At 37.7% G+C, this 23,595-nt stretch overlaps 1 protein-coding gene across 1 annotated transcript; it reads right to left on the bottom strand.

Moving 5' to 3' along the window:
* Window positions 1-17,554: 17,554 nt before the first annotated feature.
* On the bottom strand, window positions 17,555-20,568 carry LOC143602266 (uncharacterized). The gene is made up of 7 exons (XM_077079440.1): window positions 20,487-20,568; window positions 19,469-20,044; window positions 19,120-19,381; window positions 18,874-18,955; window positions 18,468-18,680; window positions 18,352-18,369; window positions 17,555-17,665 (listed from the first exon to the last, which is right to left on the bottom strand). Exons 2-7 carry the CDS (start codon window positions 20,028-20,030, stop codon window positions 17,555-17,557), a joined length of 1,248 nt encoding a protein of 415 aa, XP_076935555.1. The 5' UTR covers window positions 20,031-20,044; window positions 20,487-20,568.
* Window positions 20,569-23,595: the final 3,027 nt, after the last annotated feature.

Genomic DNA, 23,595 nt, shown 5'->3' with positions numbered 1-23,595 from the left:
CCACCGGATCTGGGTTCGGGGTTTGTTAAAACAGAGGTTGAAGAACACGGTGAGGTTTTGGTGTATTCCGTAATGTCGGTGGCCGGTGTGGGTGGAATATTCTGTGAAAATTTTGTCGGGCTACCCAAAATTGGCCGGAGATAGAAATGTGAGGTGTTGGCCAGAGAATGGCCGAAGGAGGAGTGGCGGCCTGTACGGGGGTGTTGGCCTGAGAGAGGCCGGAGGGTGGTGGTGGTTGTGACCATTTGGTGGTGGTACGGGGGTGTTGGCCTGAGAGAGGTTTTGACCGTTTGCAAACTAAAAATAAGGGATTCTCCCAAGAATGCACGAATCCATCAAAACCCGCCAATGATATTTGTGTGACTGAGGTGACAGAGGAAGAGAACAGCAAGGCTGGAGGAAAAAGACATGAGGTGCTGAAGCCAAGCAGCTCATCTCAAAGAATTGGAGGTCATCCACACAAGGGAAACTCAAGCTCAAACTCAAATGCCCTTGTCTCCCAATCGGAGGTCCAAACTGGTATGGATTGGGATGATTAATTTCAAGAGTTGCAGAACCCTCTCAACATGGCAGGCATGGCATTCACAGCAAACGAAGGAGCATCCTCATCCACTGCTGCAAGTTCTGATGAATCACCTTCTGATGAGGTAAATAAAAATCTTTGCTCTCAAGCTTGTGTGAATAAAGTTACTTATTATAGATAACTTCACGAAGTTATGAAAGAAAATGCAAAACTTCGTCAACAAAATGCTGAGTATGTAAAGGCTGACAAGATATATGTTGAAAAGATTAAAACACATCACGATGATGTTGCAAATCTTAAACTAAAAATCTTTCAAGGAGAGCACAATGTCATCTATTACAAGGACATAATAAATAAAATAAAAGATGAGATTGAAAAGTTAAAACTTGACCTTTCTGATAAACAAGAAAAGGAAAAACAAGTTGAAAGATTTGAACCTCATTTGAGAAATTAGATGATCTTATTGGAGCTCAGAGAAGTGCTAAAGTTAAATCTGGGCTAGGTTATGATTATTCAGCGGTGCCTCCACCAATGAATGATAATTACACTTGCCTACCCCACTTTAGCTATAATACTTCTCCTGATGAAGAGATGGCCTATGGTATTGGTAAACTACCAAACCCAGTGAAATTTGTTTCTGCTGTCTCTCCATCAAAAGCTCAAATTCCATCATCTGATAAAACTGACGTCAATGTGCCTTGTGTAGCAGGTGATGTAAGTGGTGATTGTGGGAAGGTTAACCAAGGTTGTAAATCAAAGGGAGAGATAGAATCCCGTTTTGAATCTTATGTGGGTCTAACAAAAACGATTAACAATCCTGTCTATAATAAAGTGTGTGAGTCTATGTTAGGAAGTTTAATGTCTAGATCAAAGGATGTATTTTGTGAATCATCTAGTGATGATAGTTGTATAAATGCTAGTAATGAAAGTGAATGTTCTTCATCTGATTCAGAATGTGAGACTATTTTTGATAAAACAATCGAAGCTAAGGTTGATGAGAAGAAAAGTCCTAGTTGTTCATCAACTGATCATTATGTTGAGAACTTAACTAAAGAGAAATCAAGTTTTGTAAATGAAAAACCTAGCACATCCTGTAAATATGTGCCACCAAAGAAAACCTCTTTTTCTCAAAATACAAATTACAACAATAGTTCTCAATTTTATAATCAGTGTGATAATGCCTATTACTTTTCTCAACAGAAACCTAGACATTCAAATTATTTTGCTTCAAAATTTTCAAATGCTCATCATTATCTGACAGATACCGGTTACAGACATGTTAACCCAACCACATCACCTTATCCCACATATCTCAGTGATCAAGATATCTATAATTGTATCAAAAGAAAATGTTGCTTTGTTTGTGGCAATCCGTCTCATCTTGCAAGACATTGCAAGAACTGGCATAAGCAACAAAGAGACTTAAACAGTAAGTTTGGTCAGACATTTCCTAAGTATAATGTTCAAACCAAGAAAATGCCAAACCAAACTTATACTTCAGCCAGTGAGACAGATTTAAGACCCAAAAGAACTGAAAAACCAAAGAAACCATTTTGGCTAACCTAAAGAGAAAGAAAAAGGTTAGCGAAAGGGTCTGAAGCTGAAAAGCCTAAAAACCCTTCAAAAGTTTTCACCAAGGCTAATCAAGAGGATTTTGTGGTTAAGCCTAAACCAAAACGAAGGCAATCTAGAAAATCGTCTCAAAACCGAGGAATTCATAATTCAAGTTCCTCGAGGGATTGCTCTTCAGATTCTGATTCACCAAATGATTATATTTTCAGAAATCATAAAATTAAACTTGGTGATTTTGTGTTTAACTTTCCCGAGACAAGAGTGTCTCGGGAAACCCTCCACTAACTTGTTCTTCGTGTGTGTAGGGTCAGCCTGAACGGCCTGTCAACAGTATTTGGTACTTAGACAGTGGCTGCACCCGACACATGACAGGAGACGAGTCGTTGTTGTTCGATATCAAACCATTCAACAGTGGTCAAGTTTCTTTTGCTGGAGACATTGGAGGAAAGATAACAAAACAAGGGAAGGTCTCGAATGGTACTTTGACATTCGATGAAGTCAATCTGGTGGAACAGCTCAACCACAACCTGCTCAGCGTATCTCAGATCTATGATAAGAAATTCTCTACCCTCTTTACAGAAAATGAATGTCTCATTTTGAAACCAGGTTTTAAAGTCCCTGAGGAGTGGATTATGATGCATACTCCGAGGCACAACGATGCCTACATTCTGGACTTGAGAAGCAATTATTCCATGCGTTCTGCTTCTTACTTGTTGTCCAAGGCCTCGGAGAACGATTCATCTTTATGGCATCGACGTTTGGTTCACGTCAACTTTAAGAATTTGAATAAGTTGGTTAAAGGTGACCATGTGAGGGGTTTACCAGTAAAATCTTTTCACTGTGCTGAAAAAATGTTTATCTTGCTCTAAATGCAAACAGCACAAACTCCCTTATAGACCCAAAACCGTCATTTCAATAAACTCCACTCTTCAGTTGTTGCACATGGATCTTTTCGATCCAATTCAACCAATGGTAATAGGTCGAAAAGCCTATTGTCTGGTTATTACTGATGACTTTTCGCGTTTCAGTTGGACATTTCTATTAGGGCACAAGGACGAGACATCACATTTTCTACTCAGGTTTATTGTGTTAGTTGAGAATCAAACTGACAAGAAGGTGAAGTGTATCCGAAGTGACAACGACACAGAATTCTACAACAAGGTGGTGAATGAATTCTATCACAACAAGGGAATTATTCATCAACTCAGCGCACCTTACACTCCCGAATAAAATGGGGTGGCTGAAAGAAGAAACCGTACTTTGGTGGAAGCCGCTAGAACAATGCTCTCATATTCCAAACTACCATTGATTTTCTGGGGTGAAGCTATCAACGTTGCTTGCTTTACCCAGAATCGTGTACTTCTGAACAAAAGACTGAACAAGACTCCGTATGAAGTCTTTTATGGAACAAAGCCAAGGGTGAATTTCTTCAGAACGTTTGGATGTCCCTGTACCATACTCCAAACAAATGCTGGAGCAACCTCCAAGTTTGCTGAAAAGGCGGATGAGTGCTATTTTGTTGGTTATGCTGCTGACAAATGTGCTTATCGGGTCTACAACAAGAAAATTAGAGTAATCTTGGAGTCTTTCAACGTTGATTGGCAAGAATTGAACCCTACTGATGCACACAATGGTCCGGATAGGTTGTTTGATTATGAAGGCTTGTTCAAGCAGTTTTGTGGAATGTACATGACACCAGCTGCACCAATGGTTTCCCCTGTTGTTTCTCCACCTGTTCAACCTGCCGATGATCAGTCTATCCTGATGCATGCTGTTTTGAAAGACCTTGGACATGTTGACATAGCTGTTGCTGCACCCATACTTAATGTACAACCAATGGCTAATCAACAAGGCCCGGTTAATGATGAGCAGCCCTCTGCCGACACTACTGAAATGCCAGTTGTTGAAGACCTGACTGATTCAGATTCTGATTCATATGTGTCAACCGACAACAATCAAAATGATCAAGTCGATCAAGCAGAGCCACCTCCTGCAGAACCAAGTGTGATGGAATCTGTCCCCACACCTCCCTTAGAAGAAGACAATCAAGGTCCTGCAATGGAGGTCGATGCGTCAATTGTGCAGGTTGAACCAAGTCTAAATGATGCTTCTGATGACACCAACATAACTTCTGTTCCAGCCGTTGCTGTCCCATTCTATGACAACCTATGGGAAGGTCCCATTGCTCCAGAACACTTGGTCAATCAAGAAGAAGATGAAATTGATCCTCAACCAAGTGCTTCTGTCCCTGCGACCACTGTCTTCCATCCCATAGAGAGCCTGACCATCCAACTTGAGGCCACACCAGTCGATCATGTCGACCAGATTCCACAGCTACCAATCATCGTCAACATCCGACTGAGAACATCATCGGAGATCCGTCCGCTGGCATCCAAACACACAGTACTTCCGGTAACATTAACAGATGTCTTTTTGCTTGTTTTATTTCACAGGTGGAACCAAAGGACTACAAAGTCGCACTGAAAGACAACTCCTGGGTAGAAGCCATGCAAGAAGAGCTGTTACAGTTCAAGAAGCTAAATGTTTGGAGGCTAGTGAAGAAACCAGAAAATAAAAGGCCGATCGAAACGAAATGGGTGTTCCGAAATAAAAAGGATGACAAAGGGGTGATCATTAGAAACAAAGCCCGGCTTGTTGTACAAGGTTTTTGGCAATGTGAAGGTCTTGATTACAATGAAGTCTATGCACCAGTAGCCAGACTAGAAGCAATTCGCATCTTTCTGGCATACGCCTCGTACATGAACTTCAAAGTGTATCAAATTGACGTGAAGACGGCTTTCTTGTATGGGAAAGTAAAGGAAGAAATCTACATCAGTCAACCTCCAGCCTTTGAAGATCCAACTAATCCTGATCATGTTTACCGTCTTGACAAAGCACTTTATGGTCTCCACCAAGCACCTCGTGCATGGTATGCCACACTGGCTGATCATTTAGTGAAGAATGGTTACAAGAGAGGAATAGTCGATCAAACTCTCTTTGTCAAGAAGGTCAACAGTGATTTGATTTTGGTACAAGTTTATGTCGATGACATCATCTTCGGGTCCACGAATGAGGATCTGTGCAAGGAGTTCTCTGAGGTTATGCAACAGCGATTTGAGATGAGTTTCTTAGGGGAGATAACTTTCTTCCTGGGCTTACAAGTTGAGCAAAAGAAGGACGGGACCTTGATTCACCAACAAAAGTACATTAAAGACATTGTTCAGAAATTTGGTTTCAAGGACTCGTCATCTTTCATGACACCAATCGCCACGCGACCTGTTCTAGCTCCTAATCCATCGGGAAAACCAGTCGATCAACACCTTTACCGGTCAATGATTGGTTCCCTGATGTATCTCACTGCAAGTAGACCAGACATCATATTCCCTGTTTGTCAGTGTACCAGATATCAGTCCGACCCAAGAGAATCCCACATGACGGCTGCCAAGTGTATTTTCAGATACTTGAAGGGTAAACCACGGTTGGGTCTTTGGTATCCAAAGGAATCTCCCTTGGAACTTCATGCTTACAGTGACAGTGATTATGGGGGATGCAACTTGGACAAAAAGTCAACATCTGGTGGATATCAATTCCTGGGAGATCGGTTGATCTCATGGCGGTGCAAGAAACAAGTCACCGTGTCCACCTCCACAGCAGAAGCCGAGTACATTGCTGCATCTAGCTGCTGCTCTCAAGTGATTTGGATCTAGCATCAGCTGTTGGATTACGGTATGAATTTCTATGGATCCACAATCAAATGTGATAATGAGGCAGCCGTTGCTATTGTTAAAAACCCGGTACAGTTCAATATTTTAAGTTTTATTTTTTAATTTTATTTTATTTTTATTTTATTTTATTTCTTATTTTTATTTTTATTTGTATTTTTTCAATTTATTTTATTGTCTTCTTTTACTTATGTTTATGTTTTGTCTAAGAGATCGTTTGTGCAAAGTTTAACAAATAACGGACCGACAAAAGAAAATCTTAAAAAAAATAAACAAGTGCTCGGATTCAATGGATAAATGTTTTTCGGGTTTGAAAATGCAAATATTTTTAAAGACCGATGACTGAGAGTGTATTTTAGGTGAATACTCACGATGTTTTGACCTTATCGAGAGATAGGCTGACCTTATATATATGGAAAACCAAAATATCTTTCACTATTCACCAAACATTTTTACTTTTCACTCTCTCTCTTCTCTCTCATCTTCAAAACTTCAAACCTTTAACTTTTCAAATTCTTCAACGATCCGACCCTTCATTATCAAACATGTCGTTGAATCCTGATTATCCACCCTCGGTATAACTTCATAAACATCACCTTTCATCGATTTATCCTTGTTTCTGGGTTCTCATGGATCAAGACGACGGTTCATATGAACCGTCGGCTAGATCTAGGATAGATCTTCATAATTAGTGTGTTTATCATGCTTAGATTCTGATATTAGGACCTTAGATCGGGTTTATCATCATTAAAACTATTAGTTTTAGGTTTGTTTGTTATACAGTTTGTAGATCTAGGTTTGACCAGGTGTTCAAGGACTCAATTGACCAACCAAACCAAAGGGTTTCTGGTCCAAACTTTCCAGAAACCCAATTCAGGGCTAGGAGACTTCAATGGATGAAAAAGGAAACAAAAATTGACAAGTTGGATTTTTTCGCATAAGAGGGTTTTCGCTTCGCATACCCATGCGAAGCGAAAGGGCATTCTGTTTCGCTTCGCATGGTCCTGTTTCGCTTCACATGCCCGATGCGAAGCGAAATGATCTCTGTTTCACTTCGCTTGACCGTGCGAACCGAAATGATTTCTGTTTCTCTTCGCATGCCCATGCGAAGAGAAGTGACTCCTGTTTCGCGTCGCATGACCATGCGAAGCGAAACTGGACCCCAAGCGAAATGGCTCTTGATTCGCTTCACATGACCATGCGAAGCGAAATTGGATCCGATGCGAAAAAGTCACACTTGGCAAATTTTTCAGAAATTTGGGACTAAAGCTACTAAACTGTTTGATCTTTAGGACTGTTTGGACTTAATCTTTGTACAAATTGGACTTAGCAACTTATTAATTAACTTATTAAAACTAAAAATATACATTTTTAAAACTTATATATCTATATAACTTATTGATTTTGTCTGTGTCTTGATGATGATTCTCATGATCACATGGTTTAATTTCAAGGTCACAATCTGTTTTGTGCTCTCGAGTTACCAAAAGCCAAGAAGGATAAAGTATTCACCTCAATAGTCAAGGGGCTCAAGCAATCACCCCTTGTACATGCTATGACAGCCAACCCAGCTATTTATTACAAGTGGCTTTTGGACTTCTAGGCCTTTGCCAAGATTGCTGATGACTCTCTGTCTTTTACTACAAAGGTTGCCGGGAAGGAGCTAACTATTACTGAAGCAGACATTAGACGGGTGTTAAAAATTGAAGATGAGCCTATACTTATGAGAAGGGTGACAGAAAGAAGTTGGAGGATTTTGTGATGAGTATGGGATACGATACTGAATGGAAGAGCTTGGAGAAGAAGCATCTCCCACCATACTGGAGATTTCTGTTTCACATCGTAACTCACTGCTTTGCAAACATAAGAGGAGGGTTTGATAGTATGAGTACTGACTGGGTCCGTATTATGTTTGCACTAACTACTCGAGAGAAGTTCAATTACTCTCGAAGAATATTCCTATGCATGTTGGGGAATATTAGGAGTGGGGCAACATGGCTTATGTATCCAAGATTTGTACAGATGCTTCTTGATGATCTAATTCCAGATGTCCCTAGGCCAGGATCAAAGAAAGCTAAAGACAAGAAGTCTTATCCCAAGCCCTATCATGTGAATGAGATCAAGATGTCAATTTTTGGTGTATTACTTAGCACCAAAGCAAGGGGACACCAGTATGTAGGACCAAGGCTGGGTCCTAAATTTGGATTATTTGAGGAAACAGAGCCTGCTGGGGATGAGGCATCTGATGATAGTGAAGAGGAGGATGAGCCAGAGGTCGGGGCAGAACAAGATTCTAGTGATGAGCCGGCCGAGGATCGAACAAAGGCCAAGCACGACTTAAAGAGGAAGGAGGCCGGAAAGGGCAAAGTTATAGAGCTTGAGGAGGAAGAAGAAGACCAGCCGCCCCTGAAGCGTTTGAGGAAACTTGGGGACTCCCAGAAGTCAACCAAGTTTCTTGTCAAGATTCCCTCACAAGACAAACCATCTGACCAACCGAAAATCACCAAAGAAGCCCTAGCCCAAGCCCTCAAAGCATTAGACGTAACCAAAATCCAAATTCCCACCTCCAAGAAACCAAAGACTAGGAAGAAAACTAAGGCCAAGAAAACCAAAACCCTACTCCACGACTCACCAGAATCCTCACCCGAACCTTCACCAACAGACCAACCAATATCAATATTTCTACCCCAAATACAATCCTCACCACCCTCACCACCACCACAACAAACCCAACTCGAACCTTCTCAAATCACAACACCACCTATCCAACCAATCTCATCCATATTCACTTCATCAGTCTTCAGCTCTCCAATACAAACAATAAGCTTATGGAGTAAAACCGTTATAACTTCCCCAACCCAAACCGTCACACCATCTATGACACAACCAACACCACCCACCACTACAACTTCACCAATCATTACCCAACCCATCACCCTACCTTTCCCAACAACCTATGACATTCGTCAATTTTCGATTCGTGTTCGTATTGTAAACCCGACCCGTTGGGTCGTTTCGATGTATTAAATATATTTAATAAAGTGATTCCCGACATTTAATGTTCATTATTCGTTGTTCGTTGTTATTTAAATGTTTATAAATTCCCGAACCTTAACGTTAATCGAGTCGCGCGAGTAAAATGCGTAAATAATCCATAACCGAAGACTCTATAATTTAATTATAAAGTTTGGGTTAAAAATGTAAACTTGAAAACTTATTTAAACTTAAAAGAATTTAAATTATCTTTTAAAGGGTTATTGAAACTTCAGGGGCCAAACTGCAATATTCTTATTTAAAATATAATAAAACAATCAAGCTCAAACCCTACCCGCCCCCTCCCCCCTGCCCCGTTTTTCTGGCCGGCCGGCGGGTGGCGGCGCCGGCAAATCCCAAACAGCCTCTAAACCCTAAAATTTGACCCGAAAAGGTTGTTTAACGCGTTGTATCATCGATATTACACGGTAATCAGCATATTAATTACATCATAACAAACTTATTCGCGAATCAAATCCCGTGACACTCGCCGGATTTTACGGGAATCAAAATTAAAGCATTTAACGTGTATACGCTCCAGTAGTAGTATAAATAGGACCTTACACAACCTTTACAACTCGCTCATTCCTCTCAATCCCCCTCTAATACACTGAGTAATCTGTAATTAGGAATTCTTATAAATTCTTTCCGGCAACTGGGTTTCGATCAAAACAAAACATATTAAGGTAATTGTTATATGCTTTCTACTGTCGTAACATCAATGATTAATAACCCCAAACTAATTTGAACAAACATAGAACAGAAACCCCAATTGATAAAATTAGGGTTTATGTTCTTGATAAAGGAAGAAGATGAATTTTTATTATTATATATATATATATAATATTTTTCAAGTTTAATCTGAATTGCTCTTTAGACCAACTGGTTAACATGCTAGGATAACAAACAAGAGACCCGGGTTTCGCATGCCTTCCTTCTTTTTTTTTTTGATAACATATTATTATTATTTTTTAACCAAAATTATTAGAAACTGTTATTATATTTAAACAAGGAAAACCAAGCATAAACAAATGTTCATCCTAGCTCAACTGGTTACACACTGCACATGTAAACCTCAAGACTCGGGTTCGAAACCCGGGTCAGCCATGTTCCTTTTATTTAATTTTTCACCTAATTAATAAATCCTTTTTAATCATAAAAAATCATAATAAATTTATAAAAACCTTTTTAAATTAAATAAAAATTATGTAAACTAACTATAAAATATATCTCACCATTTTGCATATAAAAATCAAGTTTCTCGTTTTCATAAGTAGTTATTAAAAAGCGTGTAATAATCACCAAGTAAATTTTAATTCTCTAAAAATCGTTTTGTTAAAGCAACAATTATATTTTCGACTTGTAAACAATAGTTCAAGCTTTTCGAACATATAAACTTTGTTTTCTCACCATTAAAGTGCTTAAATTGTACTAATAACCAAATTGCTGTTAAAACATAAATAATAATATAATAATCTAAGAGCCATAAAATTTGTAATGAATTACTATAAAATGATAACTAACTTCTAAAATTATTCATGCAATTAATCAACTTTAAAATCCCGTTAGAATAGTCGTTATAAAAAAGTCATGTTTATTCTTATTTATAGTTCGTACGGATTGACCGCTTCGGTTCCCTTTGACGCTTTCGAGTTATTCTTATTCCTTTTCACTTCAATTACTAAGGTGAATTTTTCACCACCCTTTTTTAACGTTTTCATATTTTGGGGTAGCATATGTATCCTTATAAAAATTCAAATATTATTTCTCCTATTACAAAACTACAATACTTGTGTGTTACTTGTATTACTTGCACGAAAATTACTTGCACGATTGGGAAGCCTCATTAAGTATGATCATGCGCCCCCCTTTGCACTCCGGTCCATTTGTATCTAGTGGAAAAGGGTCTCATTATCTAAGTACGTTGGTTGTTACCAATTGGAAAGGACCTTACTTGCGCGATTATCTAAGTACGTTGGTTGTACCAACTGGAAAGGACTTACTTGCTCGTTTATCACATGTCTATGAATTGTATGGTTTTTATGTACGTATTTAATCTGTGGAAACTCACCAACTATATTTATAGCTGACCATATTTTATACTTATGTTACAGGTACCGTGATTAGAGGATGAAGGACTAGAAGACGCTTAGAATACCTAGGTTATTTAATAAACGAGACATTTGTTTTGATTATTGTTTATCTTTGATTTAAACTCGTATTGTTTACTTGATTGAACTTGTGTACTTGGCTATTTAATGAATTAATGTTATTATGGTCACTTAATAGTGCCACGTGTGTTTGAGCAATCTGTACGTCACACTCGGGCATTTCCGCTTAAGCCGGGGTGTTACACAACCTCACCACCCATAATGTCTACCACCCCACCATCCACCATTATCTCACCCGAACCCATTTCCCGAGGAATGTCTTCGACACCTCCAGTGTACGCCGATCCTATCCTCGATAGGATCGTCGCACTGGAGGAATCCAACGCTAAGAGGGCGGAGCGAGAAATTGTGCTCCTCAAGTTTATTAAAGAAATGAAACAGAAAGCGTTGGAGGATGAGGAAGAGAAAGTGGCTCTGAGGGAAAGGAAAAGGGTGTTGGAAGAGCAAAAGGAAGCAAGCGACGCACTTGCTGAAAATCAGAAATTATTGACCAACACCTTCCACACCCGAATCCAGAATCTGCAAGCACTTATGAACCGTGAAGCCTCTGATAACGCGAATTTGAGAGCAGATCATTCAAGACTAGGTGACAGATTGGCTACGATTGAAAGAGACTTACCAAGTGCCAGTGCCCTCAGATCAAGTTTAAATAAGAAGATCGAGGATGCTAATAGGAAATGGAATGTTGAACAAGAAGCTACAAACTTCCGAGTTACAAGTTTAGAAAATCAGCTTGCTTCATCCGCCTCTCTCGATACACTGCAAACAGAGATGGAGGCTATACAAGAAAAGATAAAGGAGCAAGATCATCTGAATGAGCTACAACTCAAGACGAATGAAGACATGGTGAGTAAGTACCAGGCGGCCTCAGACCTTATGGGCATTCAAGAAGATGAATTTCATGGTCTGGAGGATAGGCTGGACGCAGTGTTTGGGGCTTGGAGAAGGTCTGGTGAGACTTCTCAAGTCGGTGGTTCACAGCCTACCACAGGTCCGTCTGTGACTATGCGAGGAGTTCAGGCTGTAGCATCTGAAGGTGAGGCGACTGTTGGTCGGTTAGTACAACAGGGCGGCCAGTCTAGCGGTGTTGGTGGTGGAAATGATGGTGATGACGAAGATGAGAAAGAGGATGATGATGATGAAGAAGATGATGACGATGATGAAGTTCATGATAGCTTCGATGATGATGACGATAGTGATGATGAGGGCGGAGACGGTGGAAACGGAGGAGCCGGAGCAGCAGGAGGTGGAGGTGGAGATATCACTCAATCACCTCCACACACTCAATATGAAGTTCAAGACCTGCTGCTCACGACTCGGCTGGCAAAGTCAGGGAGCATGATACACAGATCACTGACATGTATAAAGATTTATTTCCTGATGACTTTGCAGGTGTTATGGATGACTTTATTGAAGCAAGAATGAACTTAGAGCATCTTATTGATCAGAATACATAGGCGAGGGTTGAAGATGACTACATCAACTACTCACCCAATCCCGACACTCCGCCTGCTCAAGTTCAAGGTTTAGAAACTCCTGTTGCCGACCCAGTCTCTAATCCAACAGCCGACTTGACACAGGAACCACCTAAGAAGAAGTGAAAGACGCACATTGTGTCAAGTCGTGCGTGTGCCCGCCTGCTCAATTACTCTTATCATGACGATTCGCCGATCGTTTATGCAAAGTATGATAAAAGGAATAGTGTCTGGGCCATTAGACGATATAGCGGCGATCTAATCTATCTCAACCACCATGAGCTGAAGTCGCTACCAGAGCTTGACATCAATTATCTTCGACAAGCTCTAGGCCACGGTGCAGTTGGGAGTACGTTAGAAAGCTGGGTCCCAGACTATCTCCATCGTCAATCAAGGGTGAGCTACAAAGATTTCGAGCCGAATAAGGGTCGCAAATACAAGAACCCAAAGGAGATAGATCCAGCTACCGGAGAGCCTCGCACCATGTGGAGATACAGGGCACCGAAAGACTGTCACGAGATTTATCACGGCGAGCCTTATCTTCCCAACACTCTTCGAGATTTCATTGACTGGGAGTTTGATAATAAAACCGGTGAGGCCGTCATCCACTGCTGTGATATGCACGAGATTCGAGTGTTTGACGAGCATGAGCTTATGGGTCTACACATTGAAGATGTGAAGAAGCTCTACCACAAGCCACTGGGAACCGTCGAGGACTTGGGACGTCAGAATACAGATCGGATAGTTGAAGCCTTCATCAAGTTCGTCCGTAGACTTGTTGAACTTCCACTATCCAAGGACGAATGCTTGGTTTACGACACCGACGAATTCCAATACTAAAGACTAGAGGGACATTGTTAGGTCCCATTTTGTTGATTTAGTCTTTTGTATTGAAATTATATGTATTGGGCCTTTAATGTATGTTTTGTTTGTATCTAAGCCCAAGGAAAGTTATAAAGAAGCCCAATGGGCATTGGAAATAATATACTACTTCTTATGCATGCTCTTCTATAAATAGAGAGCATGCCATGAGAAGAAATAACTTTTTGGCAAAAATAAAAACCCTCTAACATTCTCTCTCTCTCCCTTTCTTTACCCGAACATAAACTCTAGATCCGAGACCTCTTGGTTGCTTAGTGTGATTTCCACTAGCACTAAGTTAGGTTGATCCAAAGAAGTTGTTAGATCCACCCGACTGGGGACCTACAGTTAGTAATACCTGGGCGTCGGTAAAACCAAGCGTTGTCGGTCCCCAGTGTTGGGGCATTGAAACAAAGCCGATTTGGTCGGTTTCGGTTACGTTTGTGACGGTACTAAAACTAAAACAAAAGGGTTGGTAAAACCCAGTCGTTGGTAAACCCGAACGCTATGACGGCGAGTCGACGTGAATAACTATTTAACCATCAAATTAAAGAAAAATAAAAACACTTAAATGACTCGGTCCAATCATATGGTGCCACATGGACCAATCATTGGCCATGCAGCACCAAAGTTATCATTTGTTATTATATTATTATTATTATTATTATTATTATTATTATTATTCGTTTTTTATTCATTCCGATATTTACATTAGTATTTCATAGCTGTTTTATTATTATTATTATTATTATTATTATTATTATGTAATGTAAAATTTAATCAATCTGATTAAATGTATTATTAAGTCCATATGTCACATAATTTTAAATTTTATAACTTAATCATTAAACATCACATAATCAAGTGTGGTGCACATTACAGTAAAATTAGGAGCGTCAATCGTGACGGATTGACGGGTTAGCGTGTTGAGATTCTTCAACCCTAACCTAACCTATAATTTTATTCATGTCGTGTCATGTCGACCAATTTAATTTCGTTTCATGTTCAAGTCAACCCATTTTACGTTCATATAATATTAGTAAATATTTATTGACTTAGTAATAAATTAAACGATTAATTACTCCTATTCATATAAAACTTGTTAATAATTTGTGATAAATCTAATTGTTTTTGTGTATTTCTCTTTCATTCCCAATTAACAAACTTAGGTTTACATATTTAGCTCAAGAGAAGCACAAGCGAATGAAATAACGAGAGAATAGACAGTTACAACTAATAAAGTGAAAATGTTGGAAGTAAAAAGTAGATAAAAGTAGTGTAAAAAAATTAGTTTTACTTTTAAAAGTTATTTGATATATGAAAAATTAAAAATCTAAAGTAATTAACTTTAAAATTTATAACTTCTTATCTCTAAAATCAAAATACTAACTTCTCTAAAATTGTTAAACGGGTTAACAGGTCAACGCACTTTTTAACGGGTCGGGTTCGGGTTGACATGCTTTTTAAATGTGTCGGGTTTGGGTTGACCTGTATAAGAAAATGGGTCATATCAGTCGACCCAAAACCTATTTTTTTTCATGTCGGGTTTCGGGTCGTGTTAGAAATTGACACCCCTAGGTAATATAAGTAGAATCTTATAAAAGCTTAATAGCGATAAATCTTTAAATTTCAAAACTTGAAATCTAGGGAGAAATTTTAAGTTATGATAAGGAAACTTTTCCTTAATATAATTAAATAAATATAACAACTTAGATTAAATATGTTATATAAAAATATGGGTTATGTTCAAATAAGAAGTTTGATTTTCCTAAGAAGGTTAGGAAAGAGGGTATTTTAGTCTAATACTTTAATATCAAAACTCACTTAAATTAATTTCAAAAACCCACTTACATAAAACTCAATTACATCTTCACTCATCTCTTACAACCACCACCACTCCACCGCCCACCGCCACCACAACCGTCACCCATAGCCACCACCTCGCCAGAAAAGTCCGAAAAAACACAATGAAAAACATTATGAAAAACACAATTGAAAAATACACTATGAAAAAAAAACACAATGATAAAAAACACAATTGTATGACACAATGTAAATAACACAATGGAAAAAACACAATGAAAAAAAAATACAATAAAAAATACTATTGTATAACACAATTTTGTAAAATACAATTCGGTAAAACACAATTTGTAAAAAATCCACTAATTTTTTTTTAATTTTTATATTACAATATGGTACTCATATAAAAGATAAAAAGACATTCGTTATTATGGTGAATATGTTTTTCAATAAAAGCGTTGTAAAAAAAAGTTATGGACGTTTTAAAATGATGGGGGAATTTGGCATGTGTCTTGCATGTGGAGAGAGAAAGTCAACAAATGTGTTATTCCTTTTATACCCTTCCCCTTATGTTCACACTTGATTTCCCGCTAAACTAATCTCAACCCTCCATGTTCAAAATCAATGGACAAGATTACTTATTATCCTTACTACAAAAACTATACTTCCTATTATAACTCAATCCATAAAAATATAACTAAAACACTTTGTAATTTAGATATTATTTACAACTAATATATTCGATTAAATATTATAACTTTGAATGCAAAACTTTATTATGTAGTATAGGACCAAATTGCTTGTAGCTCAATGGTGTTAATGTGTTTATTAAGATAAAGTCCCTCTTACATGCACTGTGAGATTCAAGTCATGTAGCGAACAAAAATGATGTATTAATCTGTTGTTAAAAAAATTAATGTAGCTTGGGACAAGGTGATCCTATATATTTCTCTGACTTTTGATTTCCGATGTTCGAAAGAGTTGAGACAATGTGATCCTATTTCTCCTTTATTGTTTATCATTGTCATGGAATTTTGTCTTGCTTGATTAGAAACAATAAAGTTGGGGATCTTTAAGGGCATTCAAACTTCAAATTAGGGAGGGTTGTCATGTTATGGAGTGGAGTAAGTGGAACACAGATAAAGGTCATATCCATGCGTGGAGGGCGGAGTTGAATCAAGTCCCCACGTGTTCAAGGGGTGAATTGGATATGTTCTCTTTATGAGGCAGGGCTAGATACTAGTGACGATATTACGACAAGGTGTTTGGTGTAGACAGCTGTGTGGGATCATGTCAACTGATGGTGCAAGGTCATGTCTAGTTTTGGGTTCTCGATTAGAGAAATTTTGGAGTTGCACAAGTCGATGGGTTTACGAGAAGGAGAAAGTGATGTTTCAATGGATTGTGATTGTCGTTTGTTGGAGCTTGTGGAAAGTGAGGAGTGGAAGAATTTTTGAAAAGAAAGAATTCAAGATTGGCTTGATAACTTGGGAGATTAAATCGTTAGGTTTTCTTTGATATAATTCTAGAGTGAGCAAGGATGATGTAGATAGGACAATTTGGTGTAAATTTAGTTTCATGTTGATGCGTGGTTGTAGTTGTCCTCCGACTTGTGGAGAGTGGTTGGCTAACGTTTTGCCAATTGTTTATAAAAGTTTACGTTCCGGAAAAAAATGATGAGAGAATCTCATTCACAATCTATACTGATTAATGAATACATTACAAAGCAATTATCATGTTAAAACTTTCTCACATGATTGGTTTGAGAGAGAACTTGTATGCATATTTTTATGTACTTTCTTTTAGCAGCTAAGTTACACCTAAATCCGTCTTCGACGGGCTCAGTCCTTTGACTTCAAGGGGAGCAACCCACACAAACGCCCAACTCCAATGGTTTTTTTTTTTGTTGTTGTTGTTGTTTAAATAGTTCCTGATGGTATTTTTCTAAAGGTTTACTTAAATTTAGGTGCACATTAAGCGTTTTCTTTTTGAGTATTTTCGGTCAAATAAGTCAGCTTTAAAATAAATATAAGAGATTATTTGCAACTTGTTTAACACGGCCAATTTTACCAGTTCTATTAGCATCCACAACCAAAACACCTAAAACACACTGGTTGTATTTGAGTTTAGCGTTTAGACATTACTTACAACCTAGCACCTTCACTCGCTTGAAATTATAAAATCCTTTGGAATACAAGTTACCTTTTGCTCAAACAAATTTAGAGGACGGCTTTTTTTTATGAATACAAGTCAGAGTTGGTACAATCGATAACTACGTATTTACTTGTTCAAAAATACTTGAGAAATGATAACAAGTACCCTTGGTTATATAGTCCATTAGCACTTGGAATGCATTCATCTTGATACTACTAACCATTCATACCCAAAATTGCATCAAGATGCATCAACATGCTTATATTCCACCATTTTCAGAATGAAGCATAAGTTGTACCACAGTTGACCTGCCTTCTCACTGTTGTCTTCAGTTGTCCTGTTTTGATTTGCCTGCAGAAACAAGAAAATCATTTCACATTTCTTTAAATACATAATCTTAACAAGGATATTTGGAGATACGCACACTAACAGAAATGCAAAAGAAACTATATACTCTCCAAAACAACCACAAATTTCTTGTTTAGATAAAAGTGGTGAAAATTGAACATTCAGTGATGAAATATGTTCATAGTTTGAATCAAATAAAACTTGAACTACAAGGTCAAACTTGACAAACTTTGACCTCAACAGATTCACACATCAAATAGTAAAGAGTACATTAAACTTTTCGTTCTTCAGGTGTACACCAAATTTCAGGCTTCGTAATAACAGAAATCATCCTTTATGTTCAAACTTGTTTACACGTTTCATCATTTCCACTAACGGGCGTTAGTTTTTCCAGTTAAGTCCAGTCCCGTGTGTATAGCACATGAGGGCAATTTAGTCATCTTACCTTTTGAATTGGGCCCGCCACTATTTTAAATTTTTCATTCATGTTGAGTTTTTTTATTGAGCCCACCACCATTTCCAAACTTTTTTATTAAAAAGAATTAAATGACCAGATTACCCTCATGTGCATTGCACATGACTGGACTAAACTGAAAAAACTAACGCCCATCAGTGGAAATGACGAAACTTGTAAACAAATTTGAACATAAAGGACAATTTCTGTTGTTTCATTGGTTTAAGGTCGAAACCTGAAATTTGCTATATACCTAAAGGACAAAAGGTGTCATATAGTCATTAGTAAATTTTGCAACAAGCCAATTAAAAACGGATAATAAGTATAAAGAAGAATTAAGAATAGAAATACAAATTGAAGTCGACCTGATTTAAGGATGTTTGGAACGAAGCAGCGGGTGAGAGAGATCTTTCGATATCTGTGTAAGAACATGACCTTGTGGGAGGTTCTTGGAGCCTGATTTGCTGACATGGTACTTCTCATTTCTTGGGCTTTCATTTGAGCAATTTTAAGCTTGTTCATAATTTTGTCCATGGAGTCTGCTTTCTTCTTTTCCAGTTTCATCTGGTAAAAGAAATAACAAATGGTTCTCATTCAATAAAAAAGATGGTTACAGAAACCTTAAGTACACTAATGAACAAGAAATTAGGCATTATAAAACAAGTGCAGATGTATTAAGCATGTCTTCCTAGTTATTCTGTTCGGCTGTTCGCATGATACCGAAAGGTAACAATAAACTATAATTAAGTAAATAAACCTCAAGTTTCCTGATTGATGCCTCTGCTTTTGCATGCTGCAGATTCTCCCAAGCAGTTATCCTTGCTTCCTCTTTCTGGAGCCTGCAAATACATTCAATCAATTCTTTATACTACAGATATACACATGCACATATAGAGATTCAAAAACAAACATTCTAGAAAACTGAGTGCATTCACAAGTAATTAATATTCAAAATGTACTATAACAAACATTCTAGAAAATTGAGTTGAACTTAGAGACATACTTTGACAATTCCATTGCTCCTTCTGTAATAGGACTCCATGTCAAAGCCAAGTCCTTGACCTCTGTTGACCCGTTCTTTTCTGCTCTCTTTGTGCGCCTTTTCGGTTTCTTTGTCATGGTGACTCTTTTGTCCACCTGGACATCCTTGACTTCCACTGGTGGAGGTTTTGGAGAGGACTCTGGACTGTCAACTGGGCTCATTTGTGTAGCCATATCTCGCCTTGATACAACACGAGTAACATTGCTTCCATCAGTATTTTCATCTGCACATTAGTGCATAAGTGACAAACAAACATCAAATAATGCATACAAGACTAACACATAATAGACCAAATGACGCAAGATTATACCTTGAGAATCAGGATATGAAGTCTCCATAAGCATTCCTGACGGGCCCAATTGTGCATCAATTCCACCATGATGAAAAGAATATCCATTCGGCACCAAAACACCAGTCGTAAGCGGTGAGCCTGCAAAAATACCATTCGTTCTCTCACTCTCAACCAAGCGGAAACCAGGCGAATAGCCCGAAAAGTACGCATCTCCAGGAGTCAAACCCAACGGTCCACTCTTCGACTTGGGCCGCCGCTGAGGCGGCAACGGCGCTAAAGCCTTACAAACTCCAGCACCCGACACCGGACTCGTAATCCACCTCTCCGCATCATCCCATTTCGAAGGCAACGCTCTCCCATTATTAAACGGCATCAATACATTGACACTCGTATGCCTCTGCTTAATATTACTATTTGGCAAAGGTACCCGTTCCGAACACCAACCCTTTTGAAACCCTCTACCATTATTATCACCATAATCAGGAGTACCCGGGCTCGTGTACGCACCCGCGGTATGAAACGAAGTCGAATCCTTATTCATAGATCTTAAATCAGGCGAATAGCACTCGCGCTCACGCATTGCATCAATACCTCCTAAAATGTGTGTACTGAACTAGGGTTAGGTAATACTCTAATAGTATAATACTATGACTGAATCTAGCAAACTATAATCCAACTAGTTGCAGACAATTTGTTGTCAAATTCAGCATAATACACACGGCATGAATAATGAACCTCAATGCAATATTATTATACTAATAGCATGTGATACCAGATTTAGGGGAAAGCTAACAAAAATGTCAATATGCGAAATTAATTTGTTCAGGACCACTGAAGGCTGGAAGACTCGTGAAGATACAGATGGTTCCAAAGTTGCAAGTACAAAACCAGACAAACAGACCAAATGTATGCATCAAACAGATTAGGCTTGTTAATTGACATGAAGAAACAAAGAGTAAGGGTTTACTTACCTGGTAAGAATGAAGTGGATGTGAAAGAAGATGATGATGTAGTGTGTGTGTTGATAGATACTTACTATTGGTTAACAGAGAAGGTGTTTGACGAAATGCGCAAGTGAATCCCTTTAATAAATTGCAAGGGTCAGGGTTTGTCCGGATGATGATGCTAAATTCAGACCTGCTGGGATTTTGTAGGTGGGATATTTGAGCCAAAAACTGTGGGGTATCTACCATGTGCTTCCTGGACCCACCGGTCTAATTTTTTTTTTTTTTCTCCTTCATATTATTTAGCTGCATCGGATGCTATATATATTATACCTTTTGCGGTTGTTTATTATTCAAAGAAATTTAGAAGAAATAACTTCTCTCTGAAGTATACCACACTCGTATTTGGGAAGATCATTAAAATAATCGTGGGCCATTGACCTAAAATCAAAATAAGCATGGAAAGTCTCTGATGACACGTGACATATTTTAGAGGAAGGGTCTACACATACGTTTTCTAAAGAGACACATCTGATCCCTAGACGTTTTCTCCGAAATGTTTAAATTTATACCGAGACGTCTAAAATGCAAAATCTCGTAGACTTGATACGTGGTCACAATGATCCATAAAGAAGTTTTGCATGAACTTCTTCACATAAGCACATTTACATCAAGTTGTGCTATTTTAAAGTTGCTAACACTAATCGTGACAAATGTCGCTCTAAGTTTCTAACTATAAATAAGGGTCGGGTGAGTGCTGTCATATGAAAGGGAGGTGTGGGACAAAGAACAAAAGAAATGGTTGATGATGTGGACATGATTATAAAAGGAATACTGCCCATCCCTAACCTGACATTGACTTCTATTGATCATATTCATCCCTTTTTAAAATATAAAATGAGAGAGAATTGTGGACGCCAAAAATAGCGATTAAAATAATGACATTATAAAAAAATCTCATCATTTACTGCAATAATTCAAAGTCATCCTGCACTTGGCGTCTACATATTTTCATTTTTTCGTATACTATCGTGGTAGACTTCAAGTTGACATGTAAAAAGTCATATTATCCACATTATTAAAATGATAATGGACTATGCGGTTATTTATTGAGTGATTTAAATCTTATATAAATAGAAAGCAAAGAAATGTGTGTTTGTAGTTGATAGAAGCATGATTAGTAACAAAATTTTGATGATTATTTTTAAATTATAAACATAAATGATTGAATGGTAATTTAATCATGAATTATGCTTTCAGTCTTTCACTATGTAACAATGTAATAGTATATATAAATTTTTGAAGGCTTCAAGCAAAAAGACTTTAGTACCTTCTTTTTTAGGTCATTCAAGAGAGGCAAATTGTATTTAGATTTTTAAAACCGAAAAGGAAAACCCAATTCAACTTTGTTGTGCCGTTCGTCATTTTCGGCTCGCTTTGTCTTCGTTTTTGTATTGTATGCCTGACCCGTTCCGGCTTTCGGATCATTGGATATTAATAAAATAATAAAGTTTATGTTACAATCATGTTTCATACTGGTCGTTTCGTTCCAAAGTCTTTAATATTGTTTAAAACGCTTATTTTGTGCTCAAAATGACCTAAAAGGAACGACAAGGACTAAAATTGCCAAAAAAACAAAGTTTAGCTGAGAACCCCCACCTCACGTTACGCGTAGGGCTGGCCTCAGCCCGCTGCGTGGCGCAGTCCACAGTTCGTTTCAGCAAAATAAGTTTTTTAAATGTTTTTGGTTTGTTTAAGCTCGTTTAAGACCCGAACTAGTGTTGTAACCATTCAAATCAATCAAGACTCAACTCATAATTATTCTAGAACCCTTCAAACATATTTTTATCTCCGGTTATAATTTATTTAAATCAAAAATCATTTAAGCAAAAGAATCAAAGTGTACTGGTTTATCCACCAGACAAACATTTTATCTAATCCTTCAAACCCTAATCTTTTTTCATAAATACCCCTCTATCTCAGTCAGTTTCTCCTGCTCATCTTCCCCTCTTCCTACTAAATTGTTTGAACTTACAAGTTGTTCTAGCTAGTTTTGCTTAATTTTGACTTTAAAAGTCAACAAAATCGTATCTTGCATTTCAATCTGTTTCGGGTATATGTTTTTGATATTTTCAGTTTTTCTAAGTTATTTTATGCTAAGAAAACCATTTTCATCTTTATTTAAGGCTTGTGGGCATTCAAACAGATATTTATGCATTTTAGACCCGTTTGGGTCGTTTTCTGGAAGTTTACTCGCTTAGCTTTCTTGTTTGAGTTTAGATCTAGAAATTCTACTTTATTTTAATTTTGTGGTTTTAGAAATGTGGTAACCATCCTCGGTCTCATACCGAGTCAAGGACCGAACCAAAACCGAACACTCGTTTAAACACTTTAATTAACTTTTAAGCAACCATGTTGCATGAAACATTCTAGATTTGAGTTTCTCTTTATATTTTATTCCTATGGTGTTGGACATGTGGTAACCATCCTTGGCCTCATACCAAGTCAAGGACCGAACCAAACCGGACACTTGTTTAAGCACTTTAATTAACTTTTAAGCCACCATGTTGCATCAAACACTTTAGATCTGAGTTTTTCTTTATATTTTAGTTATTATATGGTTGATATGGAAGTGTAGAATAAATCTTGGCTTGAACCCAAGTTTTGGGTAAAAACCGAGTAAAACCGAACACTTGTTTTAACAAGTTAGTCAATGTTCAAACCACCAAAAGTTCAACCTATATTTTTTGTTATGTTTTACCTTATATTTCTCATATTACTTAGGATTTTGAAAGTGTTGGAATAAATCTTGGCTTAAACCAAGTTTGGGGTAAAAACCGAGTAATAGTCAAACTACTTGTCTTAACGAGCTAGTCACTGTTCAAACCACTTAAAATCCATCCTGACCTTTTTAACTTATGTTTCACTTTAAATTATTTATATTTAAGATTATGGTATGTCGAACCAAACTTGGTATTATATAAAGATGGGCCGACTTACACTCGCTTAAACCCAAGTTTGAGACTTTAATTAATAAAGATTCTTAAACTTGTTTAAACTACTGATATTATTGAAGTAATTCATATGTTTAAATAGTTTGGTAAGTGGAATTAGGATTTTGTGTCATATCAAGTCTCAAACCGACTAAACCAAACTAATTGTTAAAAATTGAATCTTGATGCTTACACTAGCGGGATCGTG

The sequence above is a fragment of the Bidens hawaiensis genome, unplaced genomic scaffold, assembly GCF_021521415.1.
Source record: "Bidens hawaiensis isolate Kalapana, Puna unplaced genomic scaffold, B.hawaiensis_p1.1 tig00058233_1, whole genome shotgun sequence".
NCBI lineage: Eukaryota > Viridiplantae > Streptophyta > Magnoliopsida > Asterales > Asteraceae > Bidens > Bidens hawaiensis.
This window is presented reverse-complemented; position numbering and strand designations above follow the sequence as displayed.

Coding starts and splice junctions, on each gene's coding strand:
- LOC143602266 (XM_077079440.1), bottom strand. CDS start 20,030: ATGCGTGAGCGCGAGTGCTATTCGCCTGATTTAAGATCTATGAATAAG. Junction 19,382..19,468: donor TTCATATCCTGATTCTCAAG/GTATAATCTTGC, acceptor ACTAATGTGCAG/ATGAAAATACTGATGGAAGC. Junction 18,956..19,119: donor GGAGCAATGGAATTGTCAAA/GTATGTCTCTAA, acceptor ATGTATTTGCAG/GCTCCAGAAAGAGGAAGCAA.